At 34.0% G+C, this 17,821-nt stretch overlaps 1 protein-coding gene across 1 annotated transcript in view; it reads left to right on the top strand.

Moving 5' to 3' along the window:
- The window catches only part of AGTPBP1 (ATP/GTP binding carboxypeptidase 1), a 191,434-nt gene that overhangs the window by 154,341 nt on the left and 19,272 nt on the right, over positions 1 to 17,821 (top strand). Inside the window, 6 exon segments of the mRNA XM_068974119.1 lie at positions 2,312 to 2,399; positions 6,210 to 6,354; positions 8,900 to 9,053; positions 10,087 to 10,267; positions 11,563 to 11,692; positions 12,865 to 12,996. Of these exon segments, the coding sequence (XP_068830220.1) occupies positions 2,312 to 2,399; positions 6,210 to 6,354; positions 8,900 to 9,053; positions 10,087 to 10,267; positions 11,563 to 11,692; positions 12,865 to 12,996 (830 nt within the window).

Below are 17,821 nucleotides of genomic sequence, written 5' to 3'. Positions count from 1 at the left end.
AAAATGAGATAGAAATAGGACAAATGGGACAAAACAGAAATACTGAAACTGACTGAAAAAAGTAGAGACACTGAACAGACTACAGCTGTTGAAAAGGAAATTAAAAATGTATTTAGTAGTCACCATATTAGGATGACATTCCAACTGATTTGTATTTACTTCTAAAAATAGATTTTTTTAAATTCTAATAAATGATGGCTACCTTTTAAATATGTTTTTCTGAAGCTAGTGTAATATCAATACTTGGTAAAGGTAATTTTTTAAAAAAAGACCAAGTTTTAGATGCAAAAATTCTAAGTGAAATCTTGCTAATTTCATCATATAGCAGTAAGAGAAAAGTTTTTTCTTGGAGTACAAGGATAATTCACAATAGTAAACATATTTAAACAATTTATTACATCGAGAGACTTAAGGAGAAAAGCCATGTGATTATTTGTGGATGCTGAAAAGTCATATAACAAAACAATTAAAAACACATAAGTGTAATAAGAAGTATGAGGGAAACTGCTCCAGTTGTAGGAAGAAATAAGCACCTACCACAGAGAGCTGTTGTGAGGATTTAATGACTTAAAAGGTATAAAAATACAAAGAGCAGTATCTGACACATAGAAATTATTCAATATTAGCTGTTTATTTAAATAAGATAAAGTTGACTTATTAAGAAAAACAATTGGCAAATATTGCATCTTATGGCAAGATATTTTTATTTAAATTATAAGCAAGATAGTTTAGTTCTTACCACTGTATTCAGAATAGTTTTTGAGATTGTTTCATTTCTTGAAATATAAGTAGAAAATAAAGTAAGTGTTATAAATACTAAAAGAAAAGATAAAATTTTTAAAATTGCAAGTGATATGATTTATGTGCTTAGAGAACCCAAGAAACTATTGAAGACTAATAAAAATAATCAGAGGTAAATTTAAGATAATGATTCTATAGCAAGAGAATGAAAAAGGTGATTGTATCTTTAGGTTATAATTTAAGAAAAGTTGAGCCAGATCTCAATAAAAATTGTGAACCTTTCCAAAATTTGCATATAAATTTCATTAATTCTAGTTAGAAACCTGGAAACCTTTTAAATGATTTTAAAATGTATGTGAAAGTATATTTCTAAAACTACCTAAGAAAATATCCTATATATTTAATTCTGCTTTTGCTAACTGTCCCTCCTCTTTCTCCCTTCCCTCCTTCTGCATGGTATAAACACCTGTTGTTGAGGAAGAAAACAATCATGCTGGTTCAGTGGCATCGTTTTCCTTACCTTGGTGTAGATGGGAATCTGTGGAGAGTTGGAGGGGGGATAATATTTAACTGTATTCTGTTTCACTTGTTATGAGGAATATATGTATAATTTTTATATAATATATATTATGTGTATGTAATTTTTGTATAATATGTATATATATAATTAGATATAATAGATGTAATATAGAAAAGGTAATAGCAGAATGTTAAATGACTTTTTACTCACTGAAGTTGTAACCTCATTTTAGTTAATTGGAAATAAAACATATCATTCATTGATTTCAGTTCAGTTCAGTTGCTCAGTCGTGTCCAACTCTTTGTGACCCCATGGACCACAGCACTCCAGGCTTCCCTGTCCATCATTATCTCCCAGAGCTTGCTCAAACTCATGTCCATTGACATCATGTCCATATGATGCCATCCAACTATCTCATCCTCTGTCGTCCCTTTCTCCTCCTGTCTTCAATCTTTCCCAGCATCAGGGTCTTTTCTAATAAGTTGGTTCTTCGCATCTGGTGGCCAAAGTATTGGAGTTTTAGCTTCAGCGTCAGTCCTTCCAATGACTATTCAGGACTGGTTTCCTTCGGGATGGACTGATTTGATCTCCTTGCAGTCCAGTGGACTCTCTCAAGAGTCTTTTCCAACACCACAGTTCAAAAGCATCAGTTCTTAGATCTTCGTGAAAGATCTCAGGCTTCCCAGGTGGCTCAGTGGTAAAGAATCTGCCTTCCAATGCAGGAGACACTGGAGATACAGGTTCGATCCCTGGGTTGGGAAGATACCCTGGAATAGGAAATGGCAACCCACTCCAGTATTCTTGCCTGGAAAATTCCATGGACAGAGGAGCCTGGTGGGCTACAGTCCATGGGTCACAAAGAGTCAACCATTCCTGAGTGTGCACATACACACACACACACATCTCAGATTTTTTAAAAATACATGTTGAAATGCCAAAATGTATATTCATTAACTTTCATGAATGTTTAGTGCTTTCTAAAATGACAGGATTAATTTTTAACTCAGAAATTCTGAAAAGAGTTTTCTTTCTTTTTTCTTTCTGTCAAAGGTATGCAACCACTCATGTATTCAGTTCAGGAAGCATTAAATGCTAGACCATGGTGGATTCGTGTGGGGACTGACATTTGTTACTATAAGTAAGTATTCTGATAATAATAGGACAGCAGTTTATAGAAGGAAATATTAGTTCATCCTATTTCGGTTTAGGGATAAAAGAGATACTGTGTTCTCTGAATTATGATATGCTTTAGTATTACTTCTAACAGAAAAGGTTTTCTTTTTTTTATAATTTGAGATTCATTTCAGGGGGTTTATTTAGTAGCAATAAAATGTGTTTTGTAGATAGACATATGTCCAGTCTTGCTTCTCCCATTTAGATATGTTCTCAGCTCTTTTATAGCTGTAAAACTTTGGGAACCTCATTGAGAAAGACTGTAATTAGAAACTGTAGGAAATAATTTACAGTGGCTTTTTATTGTTCTGATGATATGAAGTATAATTTTTTTCTTCACACAAATGTTTCAGTTCAGTTCAGTCACTCAGTCGTGTCCGACTCTTAGCGACCCCATGAATTGCAGCACACCAGACCTTCCTGTCCATCACCAACTCCCGGAGTTCACTCAGACTCATGTCCATCGAGTTGGTGATGCCATCCAGCCATCTCATCCTCTGTCGTCCCCTTTTCCTCCTGCCCCCAATCCCTCCAAGCATCAGAGTCTTTTCCAATGAGTCAACTCTTCTCATGAGATGGCCAAAGTATTGGAGTTTCAGCTTCAGCATCATTCCTTCCAAAGAACACCCAGGACTGATCTCCTTTAGGATGGACTGCTTGGATCTCCTTGCCGTCCATGGGACTCTCAAGAGTCTTCTCCAACACCACAGTTCAAAAGCATCAATTCTTCGGTGCTCAGCCTTCTTCACAGTCCAACTCTCACATCCATACATGACCACTGGAAAAACCATAGCCTTGACTAGACGGACCTTTGTTGGCAAAGTAATGTCTCTGCTTTTGAATATGCTATCTAGGTTGGTCATAACTTTCTTTCCAGGGAGTAAGCTTCTTTTAATTTCATGGCTGCAATCACCATCTGCAGTGATTTTGAGGTAAACACAAATATTTACCTCATTTTAACTTTGAGTGTTTTAGTAGGAGATGTATTCTATAGTTAGGTTGCTTCAGCTTAGCCAGTTCAACTTTGACTTCAAACAGGTGATCCGTTTATTAAGTTAGAAGTAAGTACTAGAAATCATTTATTGCTTTAGTGGCAAAGTTGGATCATTCCTCAACTTCATGACTAAGTAATCTAGGATTATCGTATGCTTTTCTTTTCTTTTTACTGTTTCTGCATGTAATGCATTTCAAGATAACGTCTGTCTGCTATTGAATGCCCTTAATTTAACATACCTGTTTCTTTGCTCTTATTAATCTTAATCCTGAGATTTCTGTTTAGTGGATTTTGACTTTTTAATATTTTATATTGTGCTTAAATAGTGCTAGTATGCCTTTTCTTATAGTTTTATCAGATAGATGAAGACTTCTAAAATTAAGCTGGTTTTAATGATTTAGATAGGGCTTTGGAACAACCTAGATCTTAACTGCTATTACTTTCTAAGAAAGAAATGTTCCTTGGAATTAATTTCAGTAGAGTTTCCCCCCTTTTTTAAGCAAAATAAATAGGAAATATATGAGGAACAGAAGTATAATGTTATATGCAATTCTTTTTTACCTGAATAAGTTTCATATTTCTTTTCATGTTAGGCTAATATAAAAATACACCCTCATCATTTATATCTTCCTTTTAAGTTGAGGTGGAGCAGTGATTGTCTGGGAAGTGCGTGGTTAGATTTTGGCAGATTGATTTAAAATGTTAAAGGGGGAAACAGTGATTTTCAAAAAGTATTATTTCCTTCATGCTTGTCTTCTACACAATAAAAAAATCATCAATGAATACTTTTCTTTTTTACATGTAAAGTGAATGGTCATAGCATCTCAGGTTGTTTTTCTTTTCTATGTAAGAGGTGCTGGCAAGGATTTTGTTTCTTTAGTTTTTTTTTTTTTTTTTTTCTTTTGGCTACTTCTAAATCTGGAATTGGAATTCAGGCTAATTCGACGGATATTTATTAACCACTTTCTATATAATGCACACTACTCCAGTTGCTTTCCTCAAGCCTGAAATCTACATAAGGGCATTAAAAACTGCTATTTTTGCATTGTCCTCTGCTGCTTGTTTGTCTCATTTGTAAAATGAGAATAAAACTACCTTCCATGAGTATATGAAAAAATATAACCTGTAAAATCCATAGCTGTAATGTGATGGCATGAATACCGCCCCCCACCAAATAGATAAACTTTTGAGGGAACAGAGTTGGCAAGATTTACTTCGGGACCTTATTTTGCATTTTCCTCAACTCTTAGCACCTTGTCATTGAGTATCTATTTCAAGATATAGTGCTGCTGCTGCTGCTAAGTCTCTTCAGTTGTGTCCAACTCTGTGCGACCCCATAGATGGCAGCCCACTAGGCTCCTCTATCCCTCGGATTCTTCAGGCAAGAATACCGGAGTGGGTTGCCATTTCCTTCCCTGATATAATGGCTAAGTAATAAAAACTATACCGTTTTTTATGTCAATGTTCTTTTATTTTCATTAATTACAAGCTTTATTCTCTTAAAATTACATTAGAAAGCCTGATCCCAGGGTAGTGCTAAGGATGTGATCTGCCTTGAATGTCTGTGTGCATGAGTAAATAACCTCTAGGCCATGGCTTTTCTTCAGTTCATGGTTAAATAATGCAAGGTGATTTGGAATTTTAGAAATTAAGTCATCATATCTCAGTGATATTTAAAGTCTGGAAAGTAATATAGTTAAAAATTTTTTTACCACTGAAATCTCCAAACATTTACAAAAGTGAATAATAGGATGATGAGGCCCTATGTATTAATCTGTCAGTTTCAGTAATTACCAACACATGGTTTTATTTCAGCTAGGCTTTCACCTCTACTTCCACCCTGAGTCTTTAACGGCATTTTCCTATATATTTTATCCATAAATACTTCAAAGTCTTTTTCATTTAGAGATACGTATTTAAGGCAATCTATCCACAATACCATTAGCACAGCAAAGAAAACTCCTAAATGTGATAAAATATCCAGTCAGTGTTCAGACTTACTTGTCTCATAAATGTAACTTTATAGTTGGTTTGTTTAAATCAGACCAATCAAAGGACCACACACTGCATTTGATTTTTCTTCATACATCCCTCAAGTCTCTTACTTTATAGGCTTCCGTTTTCTCTCTTTCTAAATTTATCCCTTATTTATTGAAGAAGCTAAATCATTTGTCATGCTGGATTTCCCGTATGTTGGATTTTGCTGATTGCATCCCTGTGGTGTTAATAAATTCTTCTAAATTCTTCTCTCTCACCAGTTTTCTAAACTCATAGTTAGATTTAGAAGCTTGGTCAACTCCAGGTTTCATTTCTGACAAGAATGCTTCACAGAGGGTGCAGGAAATTCCTGTTGTGTCACACCAGGAAACATATCATTTCTGGTTATTTCTTTTTTTTGTAATCTTAAAAGCGATCAGTGAACTGAGATATTGCTGTCTGATCTGTCAGCCTTTCATCCAGTGGTTGTAGCAGCCATTGCTGATCACTGCCTGGATCCAGTAATGTGTAAACCTGTCAAAAAATGGGAGGTCTAAAACTTCTATTGATGCATAAAATAGGAGCTCTGTTTAATTAGTAAATCCAGAAATGGAAAGTCATGATGTTGGCTGATAGCAATTAACTGCTTTATTAACACCAAGTCTAATTTTTAAGAATATTTAGACTTCTTACAAAGCATGGGTTTTCTTTTTTTTCCCCCTAAAGTTCTGTTTAATAAAATAACAAGAAAAAATCAGAATTTTTGTGTGGATGAATAGCATATTTTATGCTTTTCTATTGCAGAAATCACTTCTCAAGAAGTTCAATTGCTGCAGGTGGGCAAAAGGGAAAATCCTACTATACAATTACATTTACTGTCAATTTTCCACATAAAGATGATGTGTGCTATTTTGCTTATCATTATCCATATACATATTCAACTTTGCAGGTGAGAACTCATTAAGTTGTATTACAACCGTTATTGTATTGTATGTATGTGTTAGATAATAAAAGAAATATTGCTTTAATAAATCAGTAAGGTAATAAAAAGGTCCAGGGTTGACAATTTTAGCAAATAATACAGTATTTGTTGAAATCATTGAAGTAAAATGGGAATGTAGTCTTTATTTAATAGAAATACTACAGAAATGACATGCTTTTTGCTTTCTGTCTTTGAGTAGAAATCTACAAATCCCAATTTGGAAATTTTAACTAGGTGAAATTTCAACTTGTTTAATGAGAAGCATTGAATCTCATAGAAAATATAGCAGTAGACAATGTGAATGCAATTTAAGTTTCTCTGTAGTGAATTCATTTCTTCTATGATTTCATATGGAGTCCTAGATCCAGGTTGCTTAGAATATGGGGGGTAAGAGTTGTTTTGTGGGTTCTTTTAAGACTTTTTTATTATTCGCATTTTAAAACAAACGATTCAAGTAATTACTGTGACAGATTTATACTCAGAACAGAATGTCTGTCCTAATAGTCAAGGATCATGAAGCTTCATATGATCAACTGAAAGAAATTGGAACACTATGATTAGAAACAAGCTTCCAAGTTATTAGGATAAAAATGAGAGGAAAACATAGTCCACAGAGCCGAAGAAATATCAAGGCTGAGAGCATTAAATGAGCTCACTTTATTTTAATAAAGTTACAATCTGCAGTAAAAGTATAAACAGGCATTTTATTGTGCTGAATAACATAGCATCAGAAACATAAAGTGTTGTTATTTATGTAGTCTTTTGTTTCTGTTCTTTACTGACATTACCTTTTTAATACATTTTAAGTATCCCTGCTTTCTTCCAGTCCCACTACCTTGATCTCTTCCAGGCATTACCATTGTTTCTCGCTTGGACTTGGGTCAGCCTCTTTGTAACTTTTGTCCTAAATTTCACTTGTACCCCCTTTCTTCTTCATCAGTGTTTCAGCACACTATAGAGGAAGTCTTTGGTGGTATGTCTAGTCATGTAGATCCCCTGCTTAAAACTCCTTAGTGATTTCTCTTGCCATGTGTATGAAATCTACAATTCTTACCATGGCACATTTAGTCATTTCTCTACTATTTTGCACAGTTTTTGCCATTTCTTTGTACTGTATGAACTGTTACTTACTTAATATTTATCTTTGGATATTAAAGATTATCCTCATTCTGAGTTAATATCTGTGAAATAACTGGTTTAATATGCTAAACTTTTTTTAAAAAGTAAAATACATATCTATTTAAAAATGTTGAAGGTTATCCACATACCATTTGGTTGTCTTAATTACCAGTAGTGCCAATACTGTGCTTTGGGAAGGACTGGTCTACCAAGCCCTTCCTCCTGTGTTAAATTCTCGATTTGTTTCTTTCTGTTCTAGCTATGTCCTCTTTAAAAAATTATTATTTCATGTTCCTCCTGTATACTTTCCTTCTGCCTACAGCACACTTTATATCCATTTCACTCATCCTTTGGATCTCACTTTAAATGTAATTTTTTTTGGAAGACCTTTCCTCACTGCCCAGACTCTTCAAGGTTCCTCTCCCTTTTTATAAGCCCTCATAGCACTCTGTATTTTCAGGGGCAGAGTCCATTTATTTATTGTTGTTTCCTTAAGTGTCTGGCACAGTTTCCAAGTAAGAAATAGTGATCACACAGTAAATCATGATTATGTGAATGAACATAGGCAAAAGTTGGAAACCAGCTAAATATCTTTAATATAAGGGAGTAGAAAGTTTATATTTGGTGGATAAAAAGCTTGTGTTTTCAAAAAACATATATTGAACATATTTAATAATATGATATAGTATTTATGATTATTAATATATTTATGTTTATGTATAAATTACCAAGTAGTAAAATCAAATTATAATAAGTCTTCCATGTAATTACAGTTTCTTCTATATACATTGGCTATTGTCAGTAGTACTCTAGGTGATACAATCACAGGTGTTCTAAATTTTTTCCTGTGTTTTTTGTGTTTTCCAGACATTTTACAATGAGCCTATATTAATCTTGAAATAAGGAAAAAAATTTTTTTAATGTGTGCTACATGATTTTCATTCTCCATATTTTAGGTTGCTGTTAACAGATCTACAGTCACAAAATTTCAAAATTCGGAAGGCTTTGAAACCAAAAGTATTTTCATAACCCATTTGTCAGCAAAGCCTGGCCTGATGTGAGCTTATTTAGAATATTGATTCCACTTAGAGTGACTCTTCATAGGTTTTGCTGCAGAAATAATAACTCGCTGATTACAGGCTGCTGCCGCCAGCTCCACTGGTTATATTGCACTTTGCATTGTTAACATTATCCAACCCGTATCTGTCCCCTTTCTCAAGTTCCACAAATACTGATGTTCAAGTGCGTCTGGACCCTTGAGGGTTTTGGAGAAGGGATTAGGAACCTGATCTGATTCACAGTTAGTTCTGTTTGAGATATGGATGCATTTATTCCTATTTATCATAGGGAGGTTTTAAATGATTGTATACTTTGCTTTTAAATTTTTATTAAGATGCATCTTCAAAAATTGGAGTCAGCACACAATCCTCAGCAAATCTATTTTCGAAAAGATGTGTTATGTGAAACCCTGTCTGGAAACAGCTGTCCCTTGGTGACTATAACAGCAATGCCAGAGTCTAATTATTATGAACATATCTGTCAATTCAGTAAGTTTGTCTTCTTCACTCGCAGTACCAATCATTATTACTTATTTTTTTTTGCTTCATGAATATTTTGTAAGGTCAGTAGTACTGGGAATAGGCACCAGAAGCCTTGGGTGCTAGTCTGGGTCTTGTTACTGCCTAGCCCTGGGCCCACTTCTAGGCCTGTTTTCTCATCTTGAATATGAGGGAGCTGCCTGAGGTGACCTCTAAGGTCTCTTTGATATTGATATACTGTAGTTCTTATTCTTAGAAGTCACACTCAAAGTATAATATAACAAGGTATACCATCCGTTTAAGAATTTACAGTTAATTTTATTTATAAATAAAACTATCAGAAACCCCCCAAGTGTTTTGATGCTAATATTGAATGAATAGCTACTTGTTTTTCCCTATCATTTGTATTTTTTAAGTTGTCTCAAATGTACAGTTGTGGTAAAAAAAGGATATATACATATATAAGAGAACTGTTCTAATTTTGATAAGAAGGTGTTTTCAAGAAAGAGTAGGCACTTGCTATTCATGAAAATGTGAGCAGGTGAACTGAGTATTATTTTGTAGACTTGTATATCTAAATGTTTAGTTTCTTTGTAAATCTCTGAGCAGATATATCTATTGTTCTGTGCTTATCATAGTGACTCTAAAACAAGAATAAGATTATATTTTCCTTAATTTCCCCATGACTTTATGAAAAATTTATATTTCATCTATATTTCATCAGTTACTTATTCTTTATGAAATCAAGGTAATGTTAAAGAACTAATTTTATATTTAGATTAATCATTAGGAAATAAATAAGTGACTCAGATACTATTTAATATGTTATTTTCATATAAGACATGGCTTACATGGGTTTTATATCTGTTTTCTCTAGAGGGCCTAGTGCAGTACTTATAAATAGTAGGTGCATAGTGAGTTCTAATTTGATTTTATATCAGTATTCACAATTGAGTAGAAATATTTCTAAAGCCCCAAAGTCAAACATTATACATACTTTAGTAGCTGTTCATTCTAATTTGAGATTTTATGTACACTTTAGGAAATCGTCCGTATGTTTTTTTATCTGCTCGAGTACATCCTGGAGAAACTAATGCAAGTTGGGTAATGAAAGGAACATTGGAGTATCTCATGAGTAATAACCCTACTGCTCAGAGTTTACGAGAATCCTATATTTTTAAAATTGTCCCTATGCTAAATCCAGATGGTGTCATCAATGGAAAGTAAGTTAAGCAATACTTATAGAGAAATTCTAGATTTTTGTGGTTGTCCTGTGTAAACTTGTTGAAATGATAGCATCCAGGTTAATTTGGAAAGCAAATATCATGATTTTTCTAGAACAAAAATAAATTTAGTGAAGAGTTAATCTGTGATAAATTTTTAAATGGAAATTAAACTGTATAGTAGTGGTAATATGTTTGAGAAATTCTGTATCTATTCATGAGAATATAATTTCATAAAATGTATGTTTTGCTTGAATCATTTTAGGAAAATCACAGAATTAGGATATGAGAAAGATTTTTTTAACACATCATTCTCATGTAGTTTCCTTTCTTATTTATCAGTGGCATGATCTTGGTTGTTCTAAGATAAAGAATTTTCTGGGATCTCTTTCCACTAATATGGAATTAGCTCCATGTGCTAACTTCTTCCTGATATGAGGAGGAATTCTTTAAAGTGGAAATACTGGAAGGTTACTTTTTAAGTGGAGGTGGCTCATAGTTTAGTATAGTTCATTTATTGTGTTAATTTAGACCAAGGTCTCTTTACTGCTTCTGAAAAGTGGGATTTTGTGTAGCTATCATGAGCATCTCCAAAGTTGAGGGTACTATATTTATTTCAGTAAGAGTACCATGAATATTTATCATGTTTTAGAAAATGTTTGAATTTAAAAAAAAAGAATAATTTTTCTAGATAGTATGATTATGGAACTAAAATGAGCTTTTATGTCTAGTTTTAATTCAGAAACATATTGACCAGTTATAATTCTGTTTATATTTCTGTTAGCACCTTCTCTTTGCTTAAATTTTTGCTCAGTGAGTTTAATACTTAAAACCTACAGTTAAATGAAAATGTATTTGAATTTTTATAAGTGTGCACTTTTTATATACTTATCTTTCTTAGAAGGAGGGTCCAGATAGCATATTTAATAATAATTAATGCAATCAAAGTACAGAATATTAGCATTAGAAATGTAGTCAGAATGGAAAATATGGCCATGAATACATTTTATAGTGCATGGAACAAAACCCCAGAATGAAGAATTTTTCCTATAGCTTGAAAATTTTGACCTGTAAAACTGCAAGCTTACTACAGTTTAAATGCATGTAACCCACAATCTGGCACATAGCAAATGCTAAATGGATGTTTACTTAATGATTATAACATGCATTTTGGTGAGCCCACCACTTACACCTGTTTGAAATACTTAGTGGAATAGAATCATAAAATGAATCAAGTGCATATAAGAATTTATTGATCCCAGTGTTTATCTATTGTTGTGTTTACATGTATACAGCCACCGCTGTTCCTTAAGTGGAGAGGATTTGAATAGACAATGGCAAAGTCCAAATCCAGACTTACACCCTACAATTTATCATGCCAAGGGTCTGCTACAGTACCTGGCTGCCGTGAAGCGTTTACCACTGGTAAGTGGCAGTGTTTGTTTGTATAATCAAAGAGGTGATTTTGTTGATCGGTAGCTTAGTATTTTGTAAATAATTGTCTGCTTATAAAAGCTGTATGTTAGTTTCAAAAGCAGTTTCTTTAAAGTATCTTTGTCATCAGTCACTTGTATATTAATTGTGGCATCTAATACAGTGTATCCATATTCTTATTTCATTAGGTTTGATTTTTATATTCTCATGAGCCTTTTATTTCTCTTTATTGTTTATGAACATTGGTCACTCCTGGTTGTAAGCTGTAGGTATTTGACTGCAGTGTTTAAACAACACGAGGGTAAAAGTATTTATCTTCCAAGTTCTCAAAGCACTAGAAGCTTATTTTTGAACTTTTTGCTGCTGCTGCTGCTGCTGCTGCTAAGTCGCTTCAGTTGTGTCCGACTCTGTGTGACCCCATAGACGGCAACCCACCAGGCTCCCCTGTCCCTGGGATTCTCAAGGCAAGAACACTGGAGTGGGTTGCCATTGCCTTCTCCGTTTGAACTCTTTAGCCAGTTCTAAAGCTGGCAGGTCTTAAGTATCACATGGGAAAGGTAGTATAGGCATGGTAGGAGACCCTGTGCCTATGTATTTCTTCTGTTTTCAGCAACTTTTGTTTTGAATGTTTCCATCATGTTAAGCCTTAATCTTTCTTTGGGAAAGATGGAATATTTTGCAGAGTGGCAAAATTGACATGCAAGTCTGACCATTTTCCATTTTTAAAATGATGTTCTTACAAACCATACCCTCTACCCCTTTAAAAAAAGTGTTTTTCATGAGAGCATTTTTATGTTCTCTTATGTTAGGTAAGTATTTTAACAACCCTTGGGGCAATGATGAATGTAGCTGTACATTTGACCTAAAATTATATTTATTATTTTTTAGATGATGGATAGTAGATACAAAAGAAAGAGTGGAACTGATGGCTTGATGTAGGACATGCCTGCAAAGGATTTAGCCATTCTAGTATTAATCATAAATCCTTTCCAAAGGTAGATATGTACTATTACTTTTAGGAATTCTACTTACTAAATGGTGGCTTATTTACAGTAAAATGACCGAGGAACTCAGACCTGTTATTGGCTTCATACTAACTAGCTTTACTTGGCAATGCATGAATTTGCAGGATTTTAATTTTTAAAATATATTGTCTTTTCAAGGTTTATTGTGATTATCATGGTCACTCCCGAAAAAAGAATGTATTTATGTATGGCTGCAGCATCAAAGAGACGGTGTGGCATACAAATGAGAATGCAGCGTCATGTGATGTTGTGGAAGATGTGGGATACAGGGTAATTATTATAAATTATTATAGTTTATTATAGTTTATAATAATAGGCAGGAAGTTTTGAATTTCAAACATACATGAAACTACAGAACACAAAACATAGAAATTACTTAGAGTCAGTAAATGTTGCCATGTTGCTATTCTGTTTCAGATTTTTCTATTGAAATGTTTCTTCTAACAGTTTTTGCTTTTCATGTTTTATAATTAAAGTATACTTGATTTACAATATTATATTAGTTTTGGATGCATTATGTGGTTATTTAGTATTTTTATAGATGATGCTCCATTTAAAGTCATTATAAAATGTTGACTGTATTCTCTGTTCTGTACAGTATATCCTTGTATTGTTTATTTGTTTATTGTATACACAGTAGTATGTATCTCTTAATCCATTATCCTAATCTTGCCACTACCCTCATCCCTCTCACTACTGGTAACAGCTAGCTTCTTTATATCTATGAGTCTGTTTCTGTTTTGTTATATATAGCCATTTGTTTTATTTTGGGGGGGTTCCACATATAAATCATAATATACAGTATTTGTCTTTCTCTGTCTGACTTATTTCACTAAACATAGTATTCTCCAGATCCAGCCATGTTGTTGCAAATGGCAAAATTTCATTATTTGTGGCTGAACAATTTTCCATTGTATATGTGTACCACATCTTCTTTATCCATTCATCTGCTGATGCACACTTAGATTACTTCCATGTCTTGGCTATTATAAATTGTGCAGCTATAAACATTGGGATGTGTGTGTCTTTTTGAATTAGTTTTCATGTTTTCTGGGTATATGCCCAGGAATAGGATTGCTGGATCATATGGTAGCTTTATTTTTGTTTTTTCACTGCTCTCTTTAGCGGCTCAATCAGTTTACATTCCCATCAACAGTGTAGGAGGGTTCCATTTTCTCCATACCCTCTCCAGCATTTACTATTTGTAGAATTTTTGATGATGGCCATTATAATCCAGATGAAGTGATAGCTCATGGGGTTTGATTTGCATTTCTCTACAAATTAGTGATGTTGAGCCTCTTTTCATGTGCCTGTTGGCCATCTGTATGTCTTCACTGGAAAAATACCCATTTTCTGTCCATTCGGTTTTTCTACCCGCTTTTTAATTGGGTTGTTTATTCTTTAATATTTAATTGTATGAACTATTTATATATTTTGGATATTAACCTCCTCAGTCATTTGCAGATATTTTCTCCCATTACATAGGTTGTGTTTTCATTTTGTCAGTCATTTCCTTTACTGTGTAAAACCTTTTAAATTTAATTAGGTTCTAGTTATTTATCTTTGCTTTTGTTTTCTTTACCTGAAGAGACAGATTAAAAAAAATATTGCTACTACTTATGTGAAAGTGTTCTTCCTATGTTTTCTGCTGTGGGTTTTATTGTGAAGGTAAGGGAAAGTCACTCAGTCGTGTCCGACTCTTTGCAACCCTATGGACTATAGAGACTGTGGAATTCTCCAGGCCAGAATACTGGAGTGGGTAGCCTTTCCCTTCTCCAGGATTCTAGCTCAAAAGGTCTAAGCAATAGAAAACTGATATACAAATCAATAACAGAATCTATTTATTTATTAGAGGCAAAGAGCTGGAGTAAAACTATAGTCATGGTACCAAATCTGTAATTTGCCTTTCATAACTACACAAGACTGTGGCATGTATTTCTGTGTGCAGAGTTTTACTGCTTTTGCCTCATAATATCTCCTGTATTTAACTTCTGTACTGTTTATTTTATACTTTTATTGTTCAAATTTCAGCAAGATAACTCCTCTCCATGAGGGGACAGTAGTAGTAGTAAGCTTATAGAGCACTAAACAAAATTAAAAGGCTAGGAAATAACTTCACTTCCTCTTTGCTAAATTAAAGTTTAAAGTTATTTATTAACAGTAAAACAAAGAACTCCTAATACTCTCAACTGCTGCTGCTGCTGCTAAATCACTTCAGTCATGTCTGACACTGTGCAACCCCATAGACGGCAGCCAGCCAGGCTCCCTCGTCCCTGGGATTCTCCAGGCAAGAACACTGGAGTGGGTTACCATTTTCTTCTCCAAGTCATGAAAGTGAAAAGTGAAAGTGAAGTCGCTCAGTTGTGTCAGACTCTTAGCAACCCCATGGACTGCAGCCCACCAGGCTCCTCCATCCATGGGATTTTCCAGGCAAGAGTACTGGAGTGGGTTGCCATTGCCTTCTCCTAAGTCACTAATTATAGGGCAGATGCTTTGAGTCATTTTTTCCAACAATATTGAAAATTTAAGCACTTTGATTTGCAGTCTCTTCCTCTTGTTGACCAACTTTTTTAAAAAGATAACTAGAAGAGTCATGTGATAGTTCCAGTGGCCATGTTCAAAAAGGGATAGAGAAGGAAGACACTAAATTCTTGACAATGATCATCCTATTATCTTTGTAGTCAGCAGATAAACTACTAATATCTCACATAAGAGAAATAAGGAAGCTGGATTTTTCTTACGGTTTTCTTTTTTCATGTTTTTAGAAAATTGGAATTAGCACTTAACTTCTAGGAGGTTAATCAGCCTGGTAAACTAAATAGAGAGCAAAGTGCCTGTCAGAATCAGCCTATCTTTGTGAGTTTTATTGTATGCGATCTTAAATTTAGGTCTTTGATTCATTTTTAGTTTATTTTTACGTATGATGGGAGGAAATGTTTTAATTTCACTCTTTTACATGTAGCTAACCAGTTTTTCCAGCACCAGTTTTTGAAGAGACTGTCTTTTCCCTATTGTATATTTTTGATTCCTTTCTCATAGATTAATTGGCCATATGTTACTGGTTTATTTCTGGGCTCTCTCTTCTGTTCTGCTGATCTGTGTGTCTGTTTGTTTGTGCCAGTACTATCCTGTTTTGATTACTGTAGCTTTGTAGTATAGTCTGAAGTCAGGAAGTCAGTGATACCCTCAGTGTTTTTTCCCCCTCAAGATTGCTTCTACAGTCTTTGAGGTTCCATATAAATTTTAGGATTATTTGTTGCACTTCTGTGACAAATACCCTATGTATTCTGGGTATTTTGATAATGATTGCATTAAATCTGTAGACTGCTTTGAGTAGTATGGATAGTTCAGCAATATTACTTCTTCCAATTCATGAACAGGGATGTCTTTCCATTTTTTTGTATCATCTTCAGTTGCCTTCATCAGTGTTCTGATTGTCAAGAGTATAGGTCTCAGTTTATTTCTAGATTTTTTAAATAAGATCTAGAATGTAATTACCTTTGGATTCCTGAACTATACGATAGTTTTTTAATGTATAGAAAAGCAATAGATTTTTATAGTTTGATCTTGATCCTTTACATGAAAAATCCCAAATAAACATCCTAACCTGCTATCCACATTAATTACAAAAAGAAGAAAGGTCAAAGTCAGCAAAAGAAAGGAAATGGAAAGAGCAGAAATAAAATTGAGACCCTGCCACATCTCCTTCAAATAGAAAATGTCAGTGAAGCCAAGAGTTAATTTTTTTTGTTGTTAAAAAAAACAGCCAGACTCCTTAAGAAGAGGTCCCAATAAACAAAATAAAGAGGAGAAATGTCAACCAATGTCATAGACATACAAAAAAATCATAAGAGAAAACTATGAACAGTTTTATGCCAACAAAATTGGAAGACCTAGAGAAATGGATAAATTCCTAGAAATACACAGTCTTCCAGAACTGAATCAGGAAGAAATAAATAAGCTGAACAGATTGATCACCAGTAGTAAAATCAGTAATCAAAAAGCATCTAGCAAACAGAAGTCCAGGTCTTGATGACTTCATAGGGGAATTCTACCAGACATACATAGTAGAGGTAATACATACCTTTCTCAAACTATTTCAAAAAACTGAAGAGGAGAGAACACCTAAATGCATCCTATGAGGCCAACCAACATTACCCTGATACTGAAATCCAAAGACACTGCAGAAAAGATTATAGGCCAGTATCTCTGATTAATGTAGATGCAAAAATCCTCAAAAAAAAATATTAGCAAACTGAATCCAAGAATATATGAAAAGAATCATACACCATGATCAAGTGGGATTTATTCTAAGATTGTAAGAGGGATTCAGAATCCACAAATCAATCTTTGTAATAGACCACATTAACAAAAGGAAGGATAAAAATCACATGATCATCTCAATGATGCAGAAAAAAGCGTTTGACAAAGTTCATCCATTCATGTTAAAGATTCTCATCAAAGCTGGCATAGAGAGAACATATCTCAACATAATAAAGGCTGTTTATGACAAACCCATGCTAATATCATACTCAGCAGTGAAAAACTGAACACTTGTCCTCTACAAGTGCTTTTCACACTTAGGTTTTTATTCTGTCTGGAATGTATTTTTGTATGAGATGGAGGGATATAATTTTTGTTTCCCCACATGTGACCAGTTGTGTCAGCGCCATTTATTACACAGTACCTCTTTCTTCTGCTGATTCTATAAAGCCGTCTGTCACATACCTTGTTTCCCATGTGTGAGTGTGTTTTGAGGTATGCCTGGGATTGAAGTGAGATCTTTGTTTTGCACCTTGTCTGCTTTTCATTCTGTCCCAGTGTCTCTCCTACCCTATTTATGCCTAAATCAGCACCCCAGATTATTTTCCAAAACAGGTTTCAGTAACATACCACTACCCTTAGCAGAACATCAAAGCACTTTTTCTTTTGGGTATCCTCTCTCTTCATCTCCTTTCCAAAATAAATGAGTAGAGTCATGTTAAAAATAGAAACACTCCACAAATATAAAGTAGTAAGTAAAAGTTATCTTCTCTCAATCACTAATTAATCACTTTCACAATGTGTATTGTGAGACTTGCCTGTAAGCACATTC

This window comes from Capricornis sumatraensis, chromosome 6 (genome assembly GCF_032405125.1).
Source record: "Capricornis sumatraensis isolate serow.1 chromosome 6, serow.2, whole genome shotgun sequence".
In the NCBI taxonomy this organism is placed as follows: domain Eukaryota; kingdom Metazoa; phylum Chordata; class Mammalia; order Artiodactyla; family Bovidae; genus Capricornis; species Capricornis sumatraensis.
The sequence above is the reverse complement of the archived record's forward strand: the minus strand, read 5'-3'. Positions and strand labels throughout refer to the sequence as shown.